The 22,016-nt window shown below is 42.8% G+C and overlaps 2 protein-coding genes across 2 annotated transcripts in view; one reads left to right on the top strand and one right to left on the bottom strand.

Annotated features, from left to right (window-relative positions):
* Window positions 1-22,016, bottom strand: part of LOC140492474 (disks large homolog 1-like) — a 400,047-nt gene that overhangs the window by 274,798 nt on the left and 103,233 nt on the right. The window lies entirely within an intron of this gene.
* Window positions 1-22,016, top strand: part of LOC140492644 (very long-chain specific acyl-CoA dehydrogenase, mitochondrial-like) — a 76,523-nt gene that overhangs the window by 30,297 nt on the left and 24,210 nt on the right. The window contains exons 10-14 of the mRNA XM_072591677.1: window positions 19-217; window positions 8,992-9,096; window positions 12,983-13,069; window positions 14,448-14,510; window positions 16,392-16,493. Of these exons, the coding sequence (XP_072447778.1) occupies window positions 19-217; window positions 8,992-9,096; window positions 12,983-13,069; window positions 14,448-14,510; window positions 16,392-16,493 (556 nt within the window). The remainder of the gene's footprint in view (window positions 1-18; window positions 218-8,991; window positions 9,097-12,982; window positions 13,070-14,447; window positions 14,511-16,391; window positions 16,494-22,016) is intronic.

Raw genomic sequence — 22,016 nt, 5'->3', positions numbered from 1 at the left:
TGTCCTCTTGTGTTTCAGTGGGCCACCAGAGAAGAAGATGGGCATCAAAGCATCAAATACAGCGGAAGTGCACTTTGAGGATGTGAAGGTGCCGGTGGAGAACGTGCTGGGAGAGATTGGTGGTGGCTTCAAGGTGGCCATGAATATTTTGAACAATGGACGCTTTGGCATGGCAGCTGCTCTCTCTGGGACCATGAAAGGAGTCATTGCCAGGGCAGTAAGTGTCTGTGAAACCATTTCTACATCAGAAGCTGGCCTACGTCAATGGCTGGCCAGTATCCCACAATGGCTCACACTCTTCGGCGATATTCAACCATTATGCTTGTCCATTTTCAGCTTGGACCTAGTTACAAAGTGAAAAAGACTCTCACTTCTATAACCTCAGGATGTCCCCAAATTCTGTACTGCCAACAAAGTGGGAAGCTTGACTCTGAAATGTAATGTAGAAAATGTGGCACTTAATTTATACACAGCAAATGCCCACAAACAGCAATGCAAAAATTACTAGATAGTGGCGACATGATAAGAGAGGATAGTAGTAATAATGGAAATGGGGTCAGAGAAAGACAGGTAAAGAAAGAGACAAGTTTTATGAATGCATCAATAATCCAGACTGTATTTTACAAAGGTATCATAGACAAAGCTAACAATTCTGTATCTGAGTGCACGAAACATTCATAGCAAAGTGAACAAATTGTTAGTGCACATTCAATGAAATAAGTGCAAGCTGCTGTTCCTGACATGGGGTTCAGGGTGATCAAGATTGGATCCTGAGTATTGAATGGTATATGACATTCCACAAAATTAGGTAAAGTTTGGAGGGCTAGCACTGTTAATTAAAGATGGCAGTTGTACAGTAGTTATGGATGGACCTTGGTTCAGGAGATCAGGATGTAGATCAGGGGAAAACTGAGGAGTGGGATCTTCTGAAACTGTAAATGTTGGGATTGACATCACATTGGTTGGTGTGCGTGACCTCTCAGAGTCGCTGTGCAGCTGAGTGAAAATGTTAGTGAGAGTGGCCTACAGGCCCCCTAACAGTAAATACAAAATGGGGCAAAATATGTCGTGATTGGAAGCAGGTGGATCTTATTGACTATGAGATCTATGATTAGCCCAGGTTAAGGACCTGAGTCTGGGAGCCCTGACTGACCAATATAACCAGGGGATTCAGAACCTCCTCACTTCAAGCACTGACTCAAGCTGGCTGGCCATAGTGTACTGTGCACATGTAAATAAAAGGTGACTTGATAACGGGATACTGGCCTTTGTGCAATTATTTCAGTTAATAAGAAGACTTGTTTTTTGTGATATGAGTTCAGTAATAATAATGGATGCTTTTAACCCACACACCAACTGAAAAGATCAGGTCAGCAATAATAGACTAGACAAGGAGTTAATAGAATGCTTTTAAGAGAGTTTCTTAGAACTGCACACTTGTGAGAAGATTTGTAGCTCGGGTGGTTGTTGTTGTGGTTCTGTTCGCCGAGGTGGGAATTTGTGTTGCAGACGTTTTGTCCCCTGTCTAGGTGACATCCTCAGTGCTTGGGGGGCTGCTGTGAAATGCTTCTGTGATGTTTCCTCCGGCATACATCACAGAAGCGTTTCACAGGAGGTTCCCAAATACTGAAGATGTCACCTAGACAGGGGACGAAACGTCTGCAACACAAATTCCCAGCTCGCCGAACAGAACCACAAAAAGTGCACACTCTGGAACTGATTGGTATTATGTAATGTGATGTTTGGTACTCGTGCCTTTATTGGACAATGCGTTGAGTATAGAAGTTGGGAGGTCAGATTGCAGTTGCACGGGACTTTAATTAGGCCACTTTTGGAAGACTGCCTGCAGTTCTGGTCTCCTTACTACAGGAAGGATGTTGTGAAACATGAAAGGGTTCAGAAAAGACTTATAAGAATGTTGCCAGGGTTAGCGGGTTTGAGCTACAGGGAGAGGCTAAATAGGCTGGGGCTGTTTTCCCTGGAGTGTCAGAGACTGAAGGGCAACCTTATAAAAGTTTATAAAATCATGAGGGACATGGATATAGTGAACAGCCAAGGTCTTTTCCCCATGGTAAGGGAGTCTAAAACTAGAGGGCATAGGTTTAAGGTGAGGGGGAAAGAGTTGAAAATGGACCTGAGGAACAACTTTTTTATACAGAGGATGGTGCATGTATGAGCTGCCAGAGAAAGTGTGGAGCCTAGTACAATTGCAACATTTAAAACGTGTCTGAATGGGTACACGAATAGGAAGGGTTTAGAGGGATATGGGCCAGGTGCTGGGAAATGGGACTTGATTAATTTAGGATATCTGGTCGTCATGGACAAGTTGGACACAAAGGGTTTGTTTTCATGCTGTCCATCTCTGTGACTCTAGTTAAGGCACCTCCAGGTAGCAGCGAGTGATTGAGTTTAACATACAGTTTGAAAGGGAGGAGAATGGGTCAAGGTAAAAGTTCAAAGTAATCAAGAAGAATCATCATGGTTTTGTCAAAGGGAAATTGTATTTAACCAATTTATTGGAGCTCTTTGAAAGAGTAACATGCTGTGGACAAAGGGAAGCTTGTAGATGTACTTTGTGGATTTCCAGAAGGCATGTGATGAGGTGCCACACTAAAGGTTATTAATAAAAGCTTATGGTGTAGGGGCTGTAACATTAACAAGGATAGAGGATTGGCTGGCTGGCAGAAAAAAAAGCTGTACTAATTGGGTCTTCATCTGATTGGGAGAAACTGAGGACTGCAGCTGCTGGAGAGCCAGAGTGGAAAAGTGTAGCGCTGGAAAAACACAGCAGGTCAGGTAGCATCCAGGCAGCAGGAGAGTTGATATTTTGGGTATAAGGCCTTTATCAGGAATGGTGGGGGCGGGGTTAGGTGACAGCGCTCGGAAGGGGTCAGAGATATAAATGGGAGGATGGGAGTGGGGCTAGGGGGAAGGTAGCTGGGAAGGTGATAGATGCAGTTTGGAGGGGATTGTGGGGAGGGTGGAGCATATAGGTGGGAATGAAAACAGACAGGTTGGACAGGTCAAGAGGGCAGTGCTAAGTTGAAGGGTTGAATCTGGGCCAAAGGGGAGGTTTGGAAACTAGTGAAGTTGATATTGATGTTCCTAGTTTGGATGTTTTGTAGATCATCTGTGTTTTGGTGATACTGATCGAGAGAGAAATATTTGTCAGGACACCGAGGCAAATTCCACTGCCTGTCCACAGAATAGTGCCTTTTACAACCCCCAATGGTGCCTCAGCTTAACTTTGAAGGGAGACAGTGCTGAGAGTGTGGTGCTGTGTTAGTACTGCAGTGTCATTCTGGATTAGGGCTCAAGACTCTGGAGTGGGATTTGGAGGTGGTAATGTTACCAACAGAAGCAACCGGCATCTTGGATTAAGGCAGTGGGCATTGCCTTAAAGAACACAGTGTGCCAGTGTTTCTTCTTCCCACCCTAACCATGCCAAGTCTGTGATTAAACCTTTTCACATCCAGAATTGTCCACATCCCAAGAGAAGTCCTCAGACAAGAATCATGAGCAGCAAACTTGAGTTTATGGGATGTTGAGCTTTGTGGCACTGGCGCTAACAGCCCAACATAGAGCAGAGATCAATGTGGGCCCAATCCAGGGATCTCTGCTGCAAGCTCCCTAAGCACTGATGTTGTGATAAGTCCTCATCGCTGCAACTAGATACTTTGCTGCCACTTGCTAATATTTTATCAAAACAGGTCCTGAAGGAAATGGGAGATTTTTTGCATTAATTCTCAGGTAGACTAGCGGTTATTAAACTCCGGAAGAAGGAATGGTGGTGAGGCTGCCACCTTGAACTGCTCCACTTGATGTGGGGTATGGAGACCCACAATGCTGTTCGGGAGGCAGTTTCGGGATTTTGACCCAGCGACTCTGAAGGAACAGCGATATATTTCTGAGTCAGGAGGGTGTGTGACTTGCAGTGGGTGGTGTTCTCATGTATCTGCTGCCCTTTACCACCTTGGTGGTGGTAGTCGTGGGTTTGTAAAGTACTATTGCAGGAACTTTCGTGACTTACTTCAGTGCATCTTGTAGCAAAACACGCTGCTCCTATTGAGCGTCAGTGGTGGAGGGAGTGAATGTTGAAGATAAGTTGAACGTCCTGAGCAATTATCCCTCTGGTCTGAGTCAGCACATTGAGAAGGGAATGTCGGTGTGGTGGAGATTGTGGGTGGAGAACATGATATCTTGTTTTTCTCACAGGGCCGCTTGTATGCAGGGAGTTTCCCAATCAAGTGAGGAAGGGGTGGTGAGAGCTCTTTCTCGTTTTGTTAAATCTGCTGTATTGAGCACTGTGGTTGTGGCAGTTGTGGTGAAGAGCTGGGTCAGGTGACAGGATAAGCAGGTGGGGGGAGCTGCAGTTATTTTTGGAAACTGCTTGTTTGTGTTTTTTCTGCTTCAAACAGTTATATCTGAGTTGCGGGCCACTTGCCACACGTGCTTCTCACATCTTACACAACAATTCTACCTGACCTACTTTCTGTTTCTGAATTCTGATTCAAATATGAAAGATTTGTCCATTTTAATACAAATTTATTCACCTATATTGTACATATTTTATATTTGCAAAGCCTTCCTTTCTTACTCTGTTCTCTGCTACCTCTCCTGTTGCATTTCTGTAGCAACTTCCACAACCTCAGGATTTCCCAAAGCAATTTGCAGTCAGTGGAGTTCTGTTGTTGCATCAGAGTTGCTGACACAAGGAATGAAAAGCAGAGATAAGTTTATGGTCATAGACTAAGCACAAACTCCCAGTGGCTACTGAGAGAGCAACATACTATCGGAGGGTCAACGCTAAGGAACGCTGCATTGTCGGAGGGTTACTGCTGAGGGAGTGCCGCACTCTTGGAGGGTCAATACTGAGGGAGCACCACACTGCTGGAAGATCAGTATTGAGGGTGTCCTGCCCTGTCAGAGGGTCATTATTGAGCGAGCCTTACACTTCCACGCATATATTTTTATCACAATCCCCATATCCTTTGTCATTATAGAAATCAAGAGTCGTGAGCACTCTGTGATTTATTAAACTCTGCTTTCTTTCATTTTGCTTCAGTGTGCAAATGTTCTAGTTACAATCTTACTACCAAGAGAGATTGGAGGCCTGCCATCTGTGCTCTGTCCCATGTCCTTTGTACAGTAAGAAAATTCCCCACCTTACATCTGTACTTGCTAGACGGAATTAAATCTAGCAAGTCTTGCGCAATTGAGAAATCATCGAGTTGTGGTAAAGGTTGAAATGTAATTCCTCATCTAGACTCTTGTATTGGACTAGGTTTGATTTCTCTCCTTTAGTGCAATGGATTTTAATGAGCAAATGATTTTTTTTTAGAATTCATGCTTAGCTTATGAATTAGGGTTGCTGTCACTAGTGAGTATGGGTCGAGAGATTTTTGAGGTTTTCTTTTAAAGTTAACCTCATGTGAAGGTCACTATGAAGGCCAGCATTCATTTTGCATGCCTAATTGGCTAGTATACAACTGTGTGGCTTGAGGGGATAGTTATGAGTTAACTACCCTGGTTTGGGACAGGAGTTACAAACAGGCCCAGACTGGTTAAGAACGCAGTTTTCCTTCACTGAAGAGATATGGACATGCCAGTTGGATTTTTACTAACAGTCCAACATAAGGACAACATCAACTTTATTTAAGAAACATTTTACTGTCTTCATCTTGGCATTCAGTCGTGCAAGAGAGAACCACCATGTGGCATTGCATCATGTATGCCATCTTATTAGCATTTCACAGGTGTCACCTCTACAAGTCTTTGAATCTACTCGGTATATGACAGACACTGACTTATATTTCCAGATTAGAAATGTGCTACTTAAAGGCAATATAGATCAGACTCATTTGAGGTACTCCAAAGGAGATTAGACTATTTGAAAAGGTTAGAGAGAGATGATAGAATGGCTCTAGATGGGATACATTTGTAGAGTCAGCATGGAACACAATGGGTCAAATGTAACAATTCTGTGATATTTCAGACATAATTCAACTAACTTGGGCTTTGAGCTTGAGTTTTCTACATTTAGTCCAATTCCTGCTTTAGCCCTCCAGTTAACACTGTTACTATGCTACCACTGCCTTTGTCCTTTCTGAATGCACGCATTAATTCATTCATCCCCAGCTGAATGGTGAATTTATTAGGAATCTGGGTGAATGAACCTTTACCCATGGATAGTGCGTTTGTGGGTCCTCATTTTTGTTTAGGAATAAACCTTCCAGTCACTGGCACCTCCAGTCACATTCTACAACTGGGCTTCATAAGACATTGATTCAAGACAGTTCTCATAAGGAGTCGTGTTGAAGAGATGGGGAAATCATTTCTCACATGGCGAATCAGCCTGTAACCCATCATTTGCAGAAGTGATGGAAACAGATTCAGTAATAAATCTCCAATGGAGAATAGGGCAAACTGTTAAAACATAAAAATACACCGGTCTACTTTTTGTCATTTATATATATGATTTGGATGTGAGCGTAAGAGGTACAGTTAGTAAGTTTGCAGATGACACCAAAATTGCAGGTCCAGTGGACAGCAAAGAGGGTTTCCTCAGATTACAACAGGATCTGGACCAGATGGGCCAATGGGCTGAGAAGTGGCAGATGGAGTTTAATTCAGATAAATGCAAGGTACTGCATTTTGGGAAAACAAATCTTTGCAGGACTTATACACTTAATGGTAAGGGCCAAGGGAGTGTTGCTGAACAAAGAGACCTTGGAGTGCAGGTTCATAGCTACTTGAAAGTGGAGTTGTAGGTAGATAGAATAGTGAAGAAGGTGTTTGGTGTGCTTTCTTTTATTGGTCAGCGTATTGAGTACAGAAGTTGGGAGGTCCTGTTGCGGCTGTACAGGACATTGGTTAGGCCACTGTTGGAATATTGTGTGCAATTCTGGTCTCCTTCCTATCAGAAAGATGTGAAACTTGAAAGGGTTCAGAAAAGATTTACAAGGATGTTGCCAGGGTTGAAGGATTTGAGCTACAGGGAGAGGCTGAACAGGCTGGGGCTGTTTTCCCTGGAGCGTCGGAGGCTGAGGGGTGACCTTATAGAGGTTTACAAAATTGAGGTGCATGGATAGGATAAATAGACCAAGTCTTTTCCCTGAGGTCGGGGAGTCCAGAAGTAGAGGGCATAGGTTTAGGGTGAGAGGGGAAAGATATAAAAGAGACCTAAGGGGCAATGTTTTCACGCAGAGGGTGATACGTGTATGGAATGAGCTGCCAGAGGATGTGGTGGAGGCTGGTACAGTTGCAACACCTAAGAGGCATTTGGATGGGTATATGAATAGGAAGGGTTTGGAGGGATATGGGCCGGGTGCTGGCAGGTGGGACTCGATTGGGTCGGGATATCTGGTTGGCATGGACAGGTTGGACTGAAGGGTCTGTTTCCATGCTGTACATCTCTATGACTCTGACTGTGAACAGAGAGCAGAGATAGCAGCACTTACTGGTTTGCCCTTTCAAACAGTTGGCATATGGGCTAAGTGGCACCTCAATTTATGATTCTCGTTATTGTATTGCTGGAACTGAAAGGGGGGAACGTACTGATAATCAAGCCAAAATGCTCCATAAGTTGCACCATTAATATAAATTTTTAAATTCAATCACCAGAATTGTTTCCCTTTGGTACTGCCTTCCAGAATAAAAAGGCTTTGACCATCAATCAACAAAATAATCCCTTTATCCTTACGCAAAGTTTATTTTAAAACAATTGGCAAAACTGGTTATTATCCATGTTATACTTCACGATTAGAAGGTGTCTCCTTTTACTCCCAAACAGTTTACATACATACAGAGAACAACTCTGCAGAGATATCATTTAAAAAGTAACTGGGGAAAATATCCTCATTGACCAATGGTCTACAAAATAAAGAATCCAGATTGATGAATTCTTCCAGTCCACTGACCATCATGTTGACAAAATCGAATTGCTGACAGCCATGTACTTATAGAAGCATCAATTCAATTGGAAATCATGTCTTTAAACAGTGTGCTCTTTGTTACTGATTTTCCTTTTATTTCTTTCCCAACTGCTGAGGACTTTTTAGATTTTTAGATTTGATTCCCCACACCGGCTCTTCAGCCCAACAAGTCCACACCAACCCTCCAAAGAGTAACCCACCCAGACCCCATTTCCCTCTGAGTAATACACCTAACGCTATGGGCAATTTAGCATGGCCAATTCACCTAACCTGCACGTCTTTGGACTGTGGGAGGAAACCGGAGCACCCGGAGGAAACCCACACAAACACTGGGAGAATGTGCAAACTCCACACAGACCGTTGCCCGAGGCCGGAATCGAACCTGGCTCCCTGCTGCTGTGAGGCAGCAGTGCTAACCACTGAGCCTTCGTTCCGGCATTTAAGCAGAAGTCAAATTCAGCCAGGTTTGTGAGACAGCCATCTTCGGAGAGGCCCTATAGTATCTTCCAAAGGCAGGTTTTCCAACATTGAAGGGCAATAAGTTCTATTCTTGAAGGTGTCCAAATAGTTCAGCATCTTTGTGTTTTCCCCATGTAGTTTATATTTTTATATTCCCAAAAGTACAGAACAAGCTGTTTGCCCCATCTGTTTGGTACAGGGTATTAGTGTTTCTGCTGCACAGAAGCCTCTTTCAAGCCCTCTTCATCTCACCTGATCAGCATATACTTCTGTTTCTTTCTCCCTTGTGCGTTTTTCCAGGCTGCTCTGTGAATGTATCCACACTATTTATCTCGACCACTCCTGTGGGAGGGTGTTCCATATTCTGTCCACTCTCTTGGGTCGATATTTCTCCTGAATTTCCCATTGATGTTTAGTGACTGACCAACATAATGGCCCCTAATGCTTGTCTCATCCACAAACTGAGGCATCTTCTAAACATCAATCCCATCAAATCTGTTTGCAAATTCAGGAACATATACTTGTTCAAAAATAGAGTAAAACCAAGCCCCTCCTGTGTGGTTTTGTTCCAACGCTGTGTTTTATTTCCCAATGTTAGGTTGACCATGCTGCAAATCGGACCCAGTTTGGGAACAAGATTCACAACTTTGGTGCCATTCAGGAGAAGGTTGCTCAGATGGCAATGCTGCAGTATGTGACAGAGGTAAGCAGAGGTGGTGAGCTGTACTTCACACACAATTGGCTTGATAGTAGAAGACAGAGGATGGTGGTAGAGGGTTATTGTCAGACTGCAGGCCTATGACCTTAAAGTTGTTAAACAACAGAAACAGCCTGAATGGGTGGAGTCAAGCTCTCACAGAACCAAGGTTTTTAATTCTAGCTTTCCAGAATAACTGGGGTCTTGAAATTGGATGTGGAAGTTCTGATTCTACTCTCTTACAGCTAAAAGCTGAGGTTCTCTTCCTGCTGCTGAACTTGCATGTGAGACAATCTATTTTGCTGAATTTGGAGATATTAAGGACGGCAGATGCTGGAAGTTGCAGTCAACAAAATGTGAAGCTGGAAAGGCACAGCATGTCAGGCAGCATCAGAGAAGCCAGAAAGTTGAAGCCTTGAGTTGGGTTCCTTCAGTAGGACTCCTGATGAAGGGTCCCGACACAAAATGTTGATTTTCCTCCTCTAATGCTGCTGGATCTATTTTACTGAACTTGCCTTTGCCAAGTGTGTGTTTATAGGATTTTAGCTGTAGTCTGTTTTTAACTGTAGTGTAGAAAGTGTGTTTTACATTGAGTAGTTTAACCAATCAAATTGTATCTGGAAAGCAACACTTTACCTTTTAAAAGAAAAAATGTTAAGAAAGCAACACCTTACCTTTTAAAAGAAAAAATGTTAAGAGTCTAGGCTACCTTAATATATTTTAGGGGGCTTGGTCTGAATTCAAGATTATTCAACTCAAAGACAGTGAGTGGAGAGTGTTGGTGTTTTTTTTATTTTGGGTGTTGCATTTGGTCAGTTTAAAGCGGGTGTGCCTTGTGTAATAATGGTTCTTTCAGTCACTGAGTTTCCTGGAAGTGAAAGAAGTCATTTGAGGAGTTTGACAGAAAGCGAGCAAAGCAACACTTTCAGAATTGGCAAACAAGTTGAAGCCTGTATCTGTGAGGAAAGGGGAAGTAATTGCAGCTTTGGCTGTACATTTATCATTGCCAGAAATTCAATCAGAATCATTGGAGATTGCTAAAATTCAATGGCAAATGAAACAGCTTAAATAGAAGCAATGGCAAAGGAAATGAAAAAGAATAGCCCTGGCACAACGAAAAAAAAAGGAAAGTGAAGCAGTTTGTATTACAATTAAAAGCAGGGGAAAAGTAAAGTAAAGGATGGCTGCAGCAGAAGAAAAGGAGAAAATCTTTGAAATTCAGAGATTGGAAGTAAAACTCAAAGTCGACTTAAATGGCGGAAGTAGAAGTGAAAGGTAGTGGTGATGAGGACAGTGATGGAGAACAATCCCATTGTAGCCAAAGGTCTGGTGGGGATCTGTTTAAGTATGTCCAAGCTTACCTAAGTTCAATGAGAGGGACGGAGAAGCCTTTTTCATTTCCTTTCAGAAAGTGGATAAACAAATGAAATAGCCGGTGGCCTTTGTTGACCCAAATAAGTTGGTAGTTTGAGCTAGTGAGGTAATTGCATCACTATCAAAGGAAGTATCTGGGGAGTATAATGAAGAAAAAAATAATCTTAAGTTCATGTGAGCAAGTACCAGAAGCCTACAACATTTTGGGAATCTAAGGAGGGAACCTGGTCAAACATATATTAAGTTTTAAAGTATCAAACAAAGTAATTTTGATAGCTGGATAAGGGCATTGGAAATAGATCAAACATATGATCCTATTAAAGAAATGATTATTTTGGAGGAATTCAAAAATTCACTTCCTGAGGGAGTGCGAACTCATATGGAGGAGCAGAGAGTTAAGGCTACAAGATTAGCTGGGGAAATGGCAGATGATTGAGTTGATTCATAAATCAAAGTTTGGCTTCCAACATCAATTTCAATCTGTGACAGATAAAAATTAGGGAAAAGAGAGAGCCTCAGGTGGTAAGGGAAAAGGAGATATAATTGAAGGGACTAAAGATAATTTACCACAGGGTAAAAAGGAAACCCAAAAGGAGGAAAGAGAAGTTAAACAACTCAAGTGGTTTCACTGTAATAAAGTAAGCCACATGAAGTTACGGTGTTAGTGGTTTAGAAAAGGTATTGGAAAAATGCATGTGGGGAAAACAGGATAAACCAGTGAGTTTTTGTTGAAGTGGTACAGGGAAGCACAGGGGAAGCTCAAAAGCTGAAAAAGAACGTGCAACCTGGTCAGGGGTTGGTTGAGAAGAAAGTGTGAGATCTCTTTAAAGAATTTACTTGCATGGGTAAGGTTTACGTGTCTATGCCAGGAGGAGTAGGTAAATAAATTAAGATTTTAAGAGATACAGAAGCAAGTTAATCTTTGGTAAAAGATGAGGAGATGTGTAATTCAAAAGGAGTATTGTCAGAAAGGGTGATAAAATGTGGAATTCCTAGTGAGAAGAGCAGTGTTATATAACATGAGGTTGGAGAGTTTGGTGAAAAATGGTAAAATAGTGGTAGGAGTAATAGAGAGATGCTTAGTTCCGGAAATATAGTTTATCCTTAGTAATGATATAGCTGAAACATAGGTGGGAGTGATGGTTACTGTTGTTGAAAAGCCAGTGAACAATCAGGCAACTGAGGTGTTACAGGAAATATATCCTGGGATTTTTCCTAACCGCGGTACCAAGGTTACAAAGCCACAGGTTGAAGCAGGAGGAGAAATCGAGGAATAAAGATAGAAAGTTAAATTATCAGAAACTATATGTGCTCAAATGAACTAAATAAAGCCATAATATTGTTACAATGGGATCTTGATCAACTGGGCCTGTGAGCCAAGGAATGGCAGATGGAGTTGAATTCAGATAAATGCAAGGTGTTTCATTTTGGAAAGACAAACCAGGGCAGGACTTACACAGTTGATGGTAGTGCCCTGGGAGTGTCGTCAGAGACCTACAGGTGGAGATACATAGTTCCTTGAAAGTAGCATCACGTGTATACAGGATGGTGAAGAAGGCTTTTGCCATGCTTATGTTCATCAGTGACTGTATCAAGCACAGTAGTTGGGACAACATGTTACAGCTGTTCAAGACATTGGTAAGGCTACATTTGGAGTACTGTGTACAATTCTGGTGGCTCTGTTATAGGAAGCATGTTATTAAACTGGACAGGATGCTGAAAAAAAACACTTAGAGGGATTTTACTGTGTCTGGAATGTTTGAGTTATAAGGAGAGGCTGGTCCGGTTGGGACTTTTTTCCTTGGAGTGCAGGAAGCCGAAGGGTGATCTTATAACAGTTTATAAAATCATCAGGGCCATGGATAAGGTGAATAGCCAAGGTTTTTTTTCTCCAGGGTGGGGGAGTCCAAACCTAGAGGACATAGGCTTCAGGTGAGAGGAGAAAGATTGAAAAGGGACCTGAGAGGCAACTTTTTCAGACAGATTGGTGCATGTAGGGAATGAGCTGCCAGAGGAAGTGGTTGAGGCAGGTACAATTGCCGTATTAAAAAGGCATCTGGATGGATACATTCATAGAAAAGGTTTAGAGGGATATGGACCAAATGCAGGCAAATGGGATTCATTCATTTTAGGAAACCTGGATGGCATGAACAAGGACCTGGGGCAAAGGACCTGTTTCCATACTGCAAGACTCTATGATCCACTTCAGAGGGCAGATGTTGCCTTAGTCTAATGCTTCATTTGAAATACAGCACGCATTCAGGACTGAACCCAAGATAGTGAGGCCCGCTTCCTCAGTGCTGACCCTCTGACAGTGCAGCATTCCCTCAACACTGTACTGGGTGTGATAACCTTATGTTTGTGCTCAAGTCTCCTGGGTTGAACTTGTCATTGTGGAGAGTGCTTAGCCACCTGATAAAAGCTGATTTTGTGGAGTGGAAAGTGCAGTTGAAACAGCAGCAGTAATTATCATCCTTGTGGATGGTAACAGTAATTCTTTCTTTTCCCTCCTCTCCAGTCAATGGCGTACATGATCAGTGCAAACATGGACTCAGGAGCAACCGAATTCCAGATAGAAGCTGCCATCAGCAAGATCTTTGCATCTGTGAGTGTTGCTCTTCATCTGCTTAGTTAGTGCATGTTAAACCTGTTTGTCATCTACTTTAAACAGCGTTAGTAATCCTGTTTCTTCTGCAGTAAAAAATGCTTCATAATTGGTCAAAGTGTATCGTCTTGACTTCTGCCATTCACTGCCCAAGGAATCACTGTCGCTTTTTATTTAAGATGCAATGGATAGGTGGTTAGCTGCTGAGCACAGCAAATGATCCTGTTTCGATCTCAGGACTGACCTTTATTTATGGTGGGAAAGAATTCTCATTCTTCTCCGATACAGCGGTTCAGACTGGGGTTTTCAGATCTGTCATTCAACAGCAAATGGTTTAGCCACTCGCCAAACCCATGTCTTAATCTGACTCACACTTGAAACAGAAAGATTGCATTTCCAAAGCACCTTTCCAACTCTCGAAACATTACAATACTCTTCACTGCCAATTCAGCATTTTCCAAGTGGAGTCACATTTGTAAATGCCATTTAATTCACAGGGAGCTCCCACAGACCCATCAAATTCAGGACCAAATAATGTTTTCTAGTGATATAGTGAATTGAGGGCTAAATGTTGCACCAGGCCCTCAAATGAGGGATATGAACCAAACGCAGACAAATGTTACTACTTTGGTTTGGGAAACTAATTTGAAAGGTCTGTTTCCATGCTGAATGGCTCTGTTATTCAATACAAGAACAAACATGGCGTCATGTTTAACAGTCAGCTGAAAAAAGGAGCCTCTAACAATGCAGCAATCCCACAGCACTGACCCTCCAATAATGCAGCACCCGCTCAGTAATAAGCCTCCAACAGTGCAACACTCCCTCAGCTCAGCTCTGACGCTCCAACAGTGCAGTATTCCTCAGCACTGATCCTCCAAGTGTAGCACTCCCCTACTACTGGCCCTGAGTATAACAGCCTGGATTCTGTTTTCAAATTGTTGAGTTGGGACCTGACCCCACAAGTTCCTGAATCAGTGCTAAGAGTGTTGCCCACTGAGTCATGTGGTGTCTCCACATATCTGCTGCCCTTGTCCTTCTAGATGGAAGTGGGCATGAGTTTGAAGGTGTTGTCTAAGGAACCTTGGTGAGTTTCTCATCATGTGGTGATCACAGTTTCGCCCAAGTGTCTTGCAGTAAGGTCCCTGTTTGAGGAATGCAGAGAAGGAAAATTTTACCCCTGCATTTCAGCTAAGATATGTTGGTTTTATGGTTAATGTGTTGATACATGTTCGCAGACTGTTTCCTCTGGTAGTTGGGAGAATTTTACCTAATGATGATTGGGGGCAAGAGGAGAAGATAATGGAGAATGGAGTCCTAATCCTAAGAAATGAATTATTTAATTCAAATTACACTGACCCTGCTCATAATCTCTCTGCAGGAGGCTGCCTGGACTGTTACTGACGAATGTATTCAGCTCATGGGCGGAATGGGCTTCATGAAGGTTAGTGCTGGTATGAGTATTGTTATACCTGACCACCATGACCAGAGAAAAGTTCAAATAGGAACTAAGAAATAGCACAAATGGGCCATTACCTTTCCTCTCCCTAAGTAAGATTTTAGCTGACTTGTACCTTAATGCCACTTTGCTGGGCTATCTCCATATCGCTTAATACCTTTAGTCTAGAAAAAGCTATCAATGTCAATCTGAACACACACAGTAACTGAGCATCCACAGCTCTCAAGGAGAGAGAATTCCAAAGACACTATCTTTGAGAATAGACATCTCAGTCCAAAGGACTGGCTGACCCTTAATCCTGAGACTGTGTCCCCGTTGTTCGAGACTGAGAACTAATTGTTATGTTCTGAATCAGTTTTAAAGAGGGGGGATCTAGACCTGAAATGTTGACTCTGCTTTCTGTCCACAGATGATGCCAGACCATTTGAGTTTCTCCATCAATTTGTTTTTGCTTAACTTCAGTGCATGAGGGCACCAGAGTCTCATTGCACATTCCCTTTCCTCAAGTTATATCCATTCAGATAACAACCTGACTTCCTGTTTTTGCAAGCAAAATGGATAATCTTATATTTATTCACATTGTACTTCGTCTGCCATGCATTTGCCCACTCACTCAGCTTGTCCAAATTACACTGAAATTTCTCTGCATCCTCCTCCTAGCTCACCCTCCTACCCGGCATTGTGTCATCTGCAAATGTGGAGGTATGGTATTTACTTCCCACATACTAATCATGAATGTACATTGTGAATTGTTAGGTCCTAGGACTGATCTCTGTACTACTCCACTAGTCACTGCCTGCCACTGGGGAAAAGACCTGTTTATTCCTATCATCTCACCTGGCCCCGCTTGGTGATGGTGACTGCCTGTCACAGAGTCTTCTCTTCACCCACATCGGGCATCCAAATGTCACCCCCTGTAATTTCAATAGCATTACCATCTCTGAATCCCCTCGTCTGACTATCACGTGGTTACTACCTGAAGCACAAATGGACTAGCTATATTAATACAGTGGCTATAAGAGCAGGTTACAGTCTAGGAATCCTCAAACAAATACCTTGCCTCTGACTCCTGAAAGCAGTCCACCATCCACAAAGCACAAGTCCAAAGTGTGATGGAATATACTCATCTTGCCTGGATGAGTGCGGCTCCACCAGACTCTATGCAAGTCAGAGCAGCCTGCTTGATTGGCACCACATCCACAAACATCCATTCCCTTCACCAGAGGTGCTCCGTAGCAACAGTGTGTCTGTGTACAAGATGCACTGCAGAAACTCACCAAGGTTCCTTAGACAATACCTTCAAACTCATGTCGACTTCCATCTAGAAGGACAAGGACAGCAGACACATGGGAATATCAGCCCCTGCAAGTTCACCTCCAAGCCCCTCATCATGCTGACATGAAAATATATGTCTGTTCCTTCAGTGTCACTGGGTAAAAATCCCTAAACTCCCTCCCTAATGACATTATGAGTCTACCTATGCCTCAGGGACCACCGAGCTTCTACAAGGCAGATCACCACCAGCTTCTCAAGGCTAACTATGGATGACTACAAAATGCTGCACCAGCCTGTGTTGCTCATAATCATTTGAATGAAGTTTTAAAAATTGAGTTTAGAAAACAACCAGGATCTATAAATATAGAAGAGGGCCATTCAGCCCATTGTTCCAATGCTGGCACTTTAGGCTAGGCTATCCAATTAACCCAGAAATCTTGTGAGGGGTTGACGTTGTGGAGCTCGAGACAGGTTGCAGAAGTGAGGTGTTGAAATGACATAAGGCTTTTAAAGACTTAAGCATAAAAGTGAGGCATTTAAAATGCACGTACTGATTAATGCTGAGTCTCGACCCATCCTATCTATTGTTAGGATGCTGGTGTTGAGCGGGTGATGAGGGACCTTCGGATCTTCCGCATTTTTGAGGGAACAAATGATATTCTTCGGCTTTTTGTTGCACTCAATGGTATTCAGGTATGTATTTGACCTTCTTGTTTCTGACTCTCCCAAACTCTTCATAAGCTTTACTCCACCGTCACTACCCAGTCTGTTTTAGCTTATATGTGTCATGGTGTTTATCACTTGTTATTAGGGGAGCATTGCAAGAAAGCCCAATCTCATCCCCACTCTATTTTCTGGTGTGGGATCATAACATATATGCAAACATGGAAATTAGGAGCAGAATGAGGCCATTCAGTCTCTCAGGCCTGCTCTGTCATTCAATAAAATCATAGCTGATCTGGCTGTGTTTTGAATTCTACACTCCTATCTATCCAGGTGTGGAATCCAGTTGGTTGTGACAGTGGGTTATTTGAGGTGGAGGTTAATTGCTGTATCTGTATCTGTACCCAGTGATGCCTGTGTCATTCAGCTGTATCTCTCCCTATCCCTCTGTCTCTATTTTCAGTTTGGGGTTCATGTATTGGACTTGCTATTTGGAGTGTGAGTTATGAAGGTGATATAAAATGGACCAAATAGTCTCCTTTTAATCCATAACCGTTCCATGATTTTATGATCTATCTATTTTTTTTTTAAACTGCCTTGTCTTCACGCACACGTGTCAGTAGAAGGACACATTAAGAAAAACAGATAGGTCCTAGGCTTCATTAGAAGGTGCAGACTGTACAAAAGAAAGGAAATTTATCAAGTCATTATAAATCACTTGTTCAACCCAACTGGAGTATTGTATTCAGTTCTAAACACCATACTTTAGAAATCATGTTTAGGTTTTGCAAAGGGTAATAAGGGGATTCAGTAGAACATTTCTAGAAAGAATGGATTTCAAGGATTCTGGGTAATCCAAGATGGAGGAGAGGAAAATTTTCTGGATGTAATAGCTGCTCCTTTTTTGAGGTATTTTAGGTGTTGGAGGTGATTTCCTCGAATTCCAGGAGCAGCAATTACTGTTTTATATGCTGTTGCATTGTTTTGGAACTCTGGAGGAAAAAAAAGGCAAAACAACAGCAGTTTTAAGAGGGAGAAGAACAGACAAAAGAAGCACATGGTGATGTCAGCGCGAGAGAGAGAGAGAGAGACAGAGAGAAGAACCCAAACTGCTAACTGGCAGAGTTAGCAGTTACTGCCTTTGCTGTTGAATTCATGTATCGCTGGACATTGGAGTGCGTCTGGGAAAATTAAAAAACAGTGAAATTCACAACTGATCTTGGAGGAACCTGTTTGGGAAAGGTCACAGCACAGAAGCAGATAGGTGGATTTTAAGAGCATGCCTTAAAATAAGTCTGTAGTATAGAGTCATAGAGAGTGAGTAGAGGTGGGTTCTTTCTTGATTATATGTTTTATTGAGCTATGTCTCTTGATTAAACTTAAAATATAAGCCATAAGTATTAATTTAATCTGGAGCAATGTTTTGTAGAGGAATAAGACAATGCTACTTTCTGGGTCTGTAGATTGAAAGAAGCAAAAATGGCCCTTAGTAGAGTGATATGCTCTTCTTGTCGGATGTGGGAGTTTAGGGAGAGTTTACGGGTTACTGAGGATTATACCTGCAATAAATCCTGTTGGTTGCAAATCCTATCATATCGAATGGATCGGTTGGAGAGGTAGGTAGAGGCAATGAGGAATTTACAAGAGCAAGGGGATACGATGGATGGCAGTTATAGGAAGGGGGGAAAGTCTCAGATACAGTCACATAGATGGGTTAACTCTAGGAAAGGTAAGAGAGGTAGGCAGGTAGTGGAGGGGTCTTATGTGGATATACCCATTTCAAACAAATAAGCTATTTTGGAAAATGTACGGGGTGATGGACACTCAGGGATACATAGCACGAACAGCCAAGTTTCTGGTATTGATGCTGGCTCTAATGTAATGAGGTATGTCGGGTTCCAAGTAATCAATTGTTTTAGGGGACTCTCCTGTCTGAGGTACAGACAGACGTTTCTATGGCCAGCAGTGAAAAATCAGAATGGTGTGTTGCTTCCCTGGTGCCAGGATCAAGGATGTCTCAGAGAGAGTGCAGAATGTTCTCAAGGGGGAGAGGGACCAGCAGGAGGTCATTGTACACATTGGAACTAATGGCATAGGAAGGGAAAAGGTTGAAGTTCTGAAGAGAAATTAGAGAGTTAGGCTGGAATTTAAAAAGGAGGTCCTCGAGAGTAGTAATATCTGGATTACTCCCGGTGCTATGAGCTAGTGAGGGTAGGAATAGGAGGATAGAGCAGATGAATGCATGGCTGAGGAGTTGGTGTATGGGAGAAGGATTCACATTTTTGGATCATTGGAATCTCTTTTGGGGTAGAAGTGACCTGAACAAGAAGGATGGATTGCACCTAAATTGGAAGGGGACTAATATACTGGCAGGGAGATTTGCTAAAGCTGCTTGGGGGTGGGTGGTGGGACCCATGGAGAAAGTGAAGAAAGATTTCAACCTGAGACTGGTACAGTTTAGGACAAAGGTAAGTCAAACAGTCAGGGGCAGGCAGGCACAAAGCAGAGAACAAGGTGGGACTGTTAAATTAAACTACATATAATTCAATGCAAGAGACCTAACCGGGAAGGCAGATGAACTCAGGGCATGGTTAGGAACATGGGACTGGGATATCATACCAGTTACAGAAATGGTTCAGGAATGGATAGGACTGGCAACTTAATGTTCCAGGATACAAATGCTACAGGAAGGACAGAAAAGGAGGCAAGAGAGGAGGGGGAGTGGCATTTTTAATAAGGGGTAGCATTACTGCTGTACTTAGGATATTCCCAGAAATACATCCAGGGAAGTTATTTGGGTAGAACAAAGAAATAAGAAAGGGATGATCACCTTATTGGGATTGTATTATAGACCCCCTAATAGTCAGAGGGAAATTGAGAAACAAATTTGTAAGGAGACCTCAGTTATCTGTAAGAATAATAGTGGTTATGGTAGGGGATTTAACTTTCCAAACATAGACTGGGACTATCATAGTGTTAAGGGTTTAGATGGAGAGGAATTTGTGTGTACGGGAAAATTTTCTGATTCAGTATGTGGATGTACCTACTAGAGAAGGTGCAAAACTTGACCTACTCTTGGGAAATAAGACAGGGCAAGTGACTGAGGTGTCAGTGGGGGAGCACTTTGGGGCCAACGACCATAATTCTATCAGTTTTAAAATAGTGATGGAAAAGCATAGACCAAATCTAAAAGTTGAAGTTCTAAATTGGAGGAAGACCAATTTTGACGGTATTAGGCAAGACCTTTCAAAAGCTGATTGGGGGGCAGATGTTCATAGGTAAAGGGACAGCTGGAAAATGGGAAGCCTGCAGAAATGAGATAACAAGAGTCCAGAGAAAGTATATTCCTGTCAGGGTGAAAGGGAAGGCTGGTAGGTATAGGGAATGCTGGATGACTAAAGAAATTGAGGGTTTGGTTAAGAAAAAGAAGGAAGCATATGTCAGGTATAGACAGGATAGATCGAGTGAATCCTTAGAAGAGTATAAAGGCAGTAGGTGTATACTTAAGAGAGAAATCAGGAGGCCAAAAGGGGACATGTGATAGCTTTGACAAATAGAGTTAAGGAGAATCCAAAGGGCTTTTACAAATACGTTAAGGACAAAACGGTAACGAGGGAGAGATTAGGGCCCCTCAAAGATCAGCAAGGCAGCCTTTGTGTGGAGCCGCAGATACTAAACGAGTATTTTGCATCAGTATTTACAGTGGAAAAGGACATGGAAGATATAGAATGTACGGAAACAGATGGTGACATCTTGCAAAATGTCCATATTACAGAGGAGGAAGTGCTGGATGTCTTGAAATGCGTAAAGGGGGATAAACCCCCAGGACCTGATCAGGTGTACTTGTGAACTCTTTGGGAAGCTATGGAAGTGATAGCGGGGCCTCTTATTGAGATATTTGTAGTCACAGGTGAGGTGCCGGAAGACTGGAGGTTGGCTAATGTGGTGCTATTGTTTAAGAAAGGTGGTAAGGACAAGCCAGGGAACTATAGACCAGTGAGCCTGACGTCAGTGGTGGGCAAGTTGTTGGAGGGAATCCTGATGGACAGGAAAGGCAAGGACTGATTCGGGATAGTCAACATGGCTGTGCCTGGGAAATCATGTCTCACAAACTTGATTGAGTTTTTTGAAGAAGTAACAAAGAGGAGTGACTGAGGGCAGAGCAGTAGATGTGATCTATATGGACTTCAGTAAGGCATTCGACAAGGTTCCCCATGGGAGAGTGGTGAGCAAGGTTAGATCTCATGGAATACAGGGAGAACTAACCATTTGGATACAGAACTGGCTCAAAGGTAGAAGACAGAGGGTGGTGGTAGAGGGTTGTTTTTCAGACTGGAGGCCTGTGACCGGTGGAGTGCCATAAGGATCGGTGCTATGTCCACTAATTTACATCATTTATATAAATGATTTGGATGGAAGCATAAGAGCTATAGTTAGTAAATTTGCTGATGATACCAAAATTGGAGGTGTACTGGACAACGAAGAAGGTTCCTTCAGATTACAACGTGATCTTGATCAGATGGTCCAGTGGGCTGAGAAGTGGCAGATGGAGTTTAATTTAGATAAATGTGAGGTGCTGTATTTTGGGAAAGCAAATCTTAGCAGGACTTACCATTAAGTGTATAAGGTCCTAGGGAGTGTTGCTGAACAAACAGACCTTGGAGTGCAGGTTCGTAGCTCCTTGAAAGTGGAATCATAGGTAGATAGGATAGTGAAGAAGGCATGCTTGCTTTTATTGGTCAGAGTATTGAGTACAGGAGTTGGGAGGTCATGTTGCAGCTGTGCGGGACTTTGGTTCGGCCACTGTTGGAATATTGCATGCCATTCTGGTCTCCTTCCTATGGGAAAGATGTTGTGAAACTTGAAAGGGTTCAGAAAAGATTTACAAGGATGTTGCCAGGGTTTGAGCTACAGGGAGAGGCTGAACAGGCTGGGGCTGTTTTCCCTGGAGCGTCGGAGGCTGAGGGGTGACCTAATAGAGGTTTACAAAATTATGGATAAATAGACAAAGTCTTTTCCCTGGGGTGTGGGGGAATCCAGAACTAGAGGACATAGGTTTAGGGTGAGGGGGAAGATATAAAAGAAACCTAAGGGGCAACTTTTTCACGCAGAGGGTGGTACATGTATGGAATGAGCTGCCAGAGGAAGTGGTGGAGGCTGGTACAATTACAACATTTAAGAGGCATTTGGGTGGGTATATGAATAGGTAGGATTTGGAGGGATATGGGCCGGATGCAAGCACGTGGGACTGGATTGGGTTGGGATATCTGGTCAGCATGGATGAGTTGGACTGAAGGGTCTGTTTCTGTGCAGTACATCTTATGACTCTAATTACCTGGAGAGATTAGAGAAGCTGGGATTGTTCTCCTTAGTGCGGACAAGGGAGACATTTAAGTGAGGCTACTCAAAATAACGAGGGGCTTGAATTGTGTAAAAAAGGAAGAACAGTTACCAGCATGGGAAGGTCAGTAACTAGAGGGGCTAAGGCTGAAGAGATGGTAAAAGAGCTTCAGGGAGATGAGAAGAAGGTTTTTTGATGCAGCGAGTTGTGAT

The sequence above is a fragment of the Chiloscyllium punctatum genome, chromosome 21, assembly GCF_047496795.1.
Source record: "Chiloscyllium punctatum isolate Juve2018m chromosome 21, sChiPun1.3, whole genome shotgun sequence".
Taxonomy (NCBI): Eukaryota; Metazoa; Chordata; class Chondrichthyes; order Orectolobiformes; family Hemiscylliidae; genus Chiloscyllium; species Chiloscyllium punctatum.
This window is presented reverse-complemented; position numbering and strand designations above follow the sequence as displayed.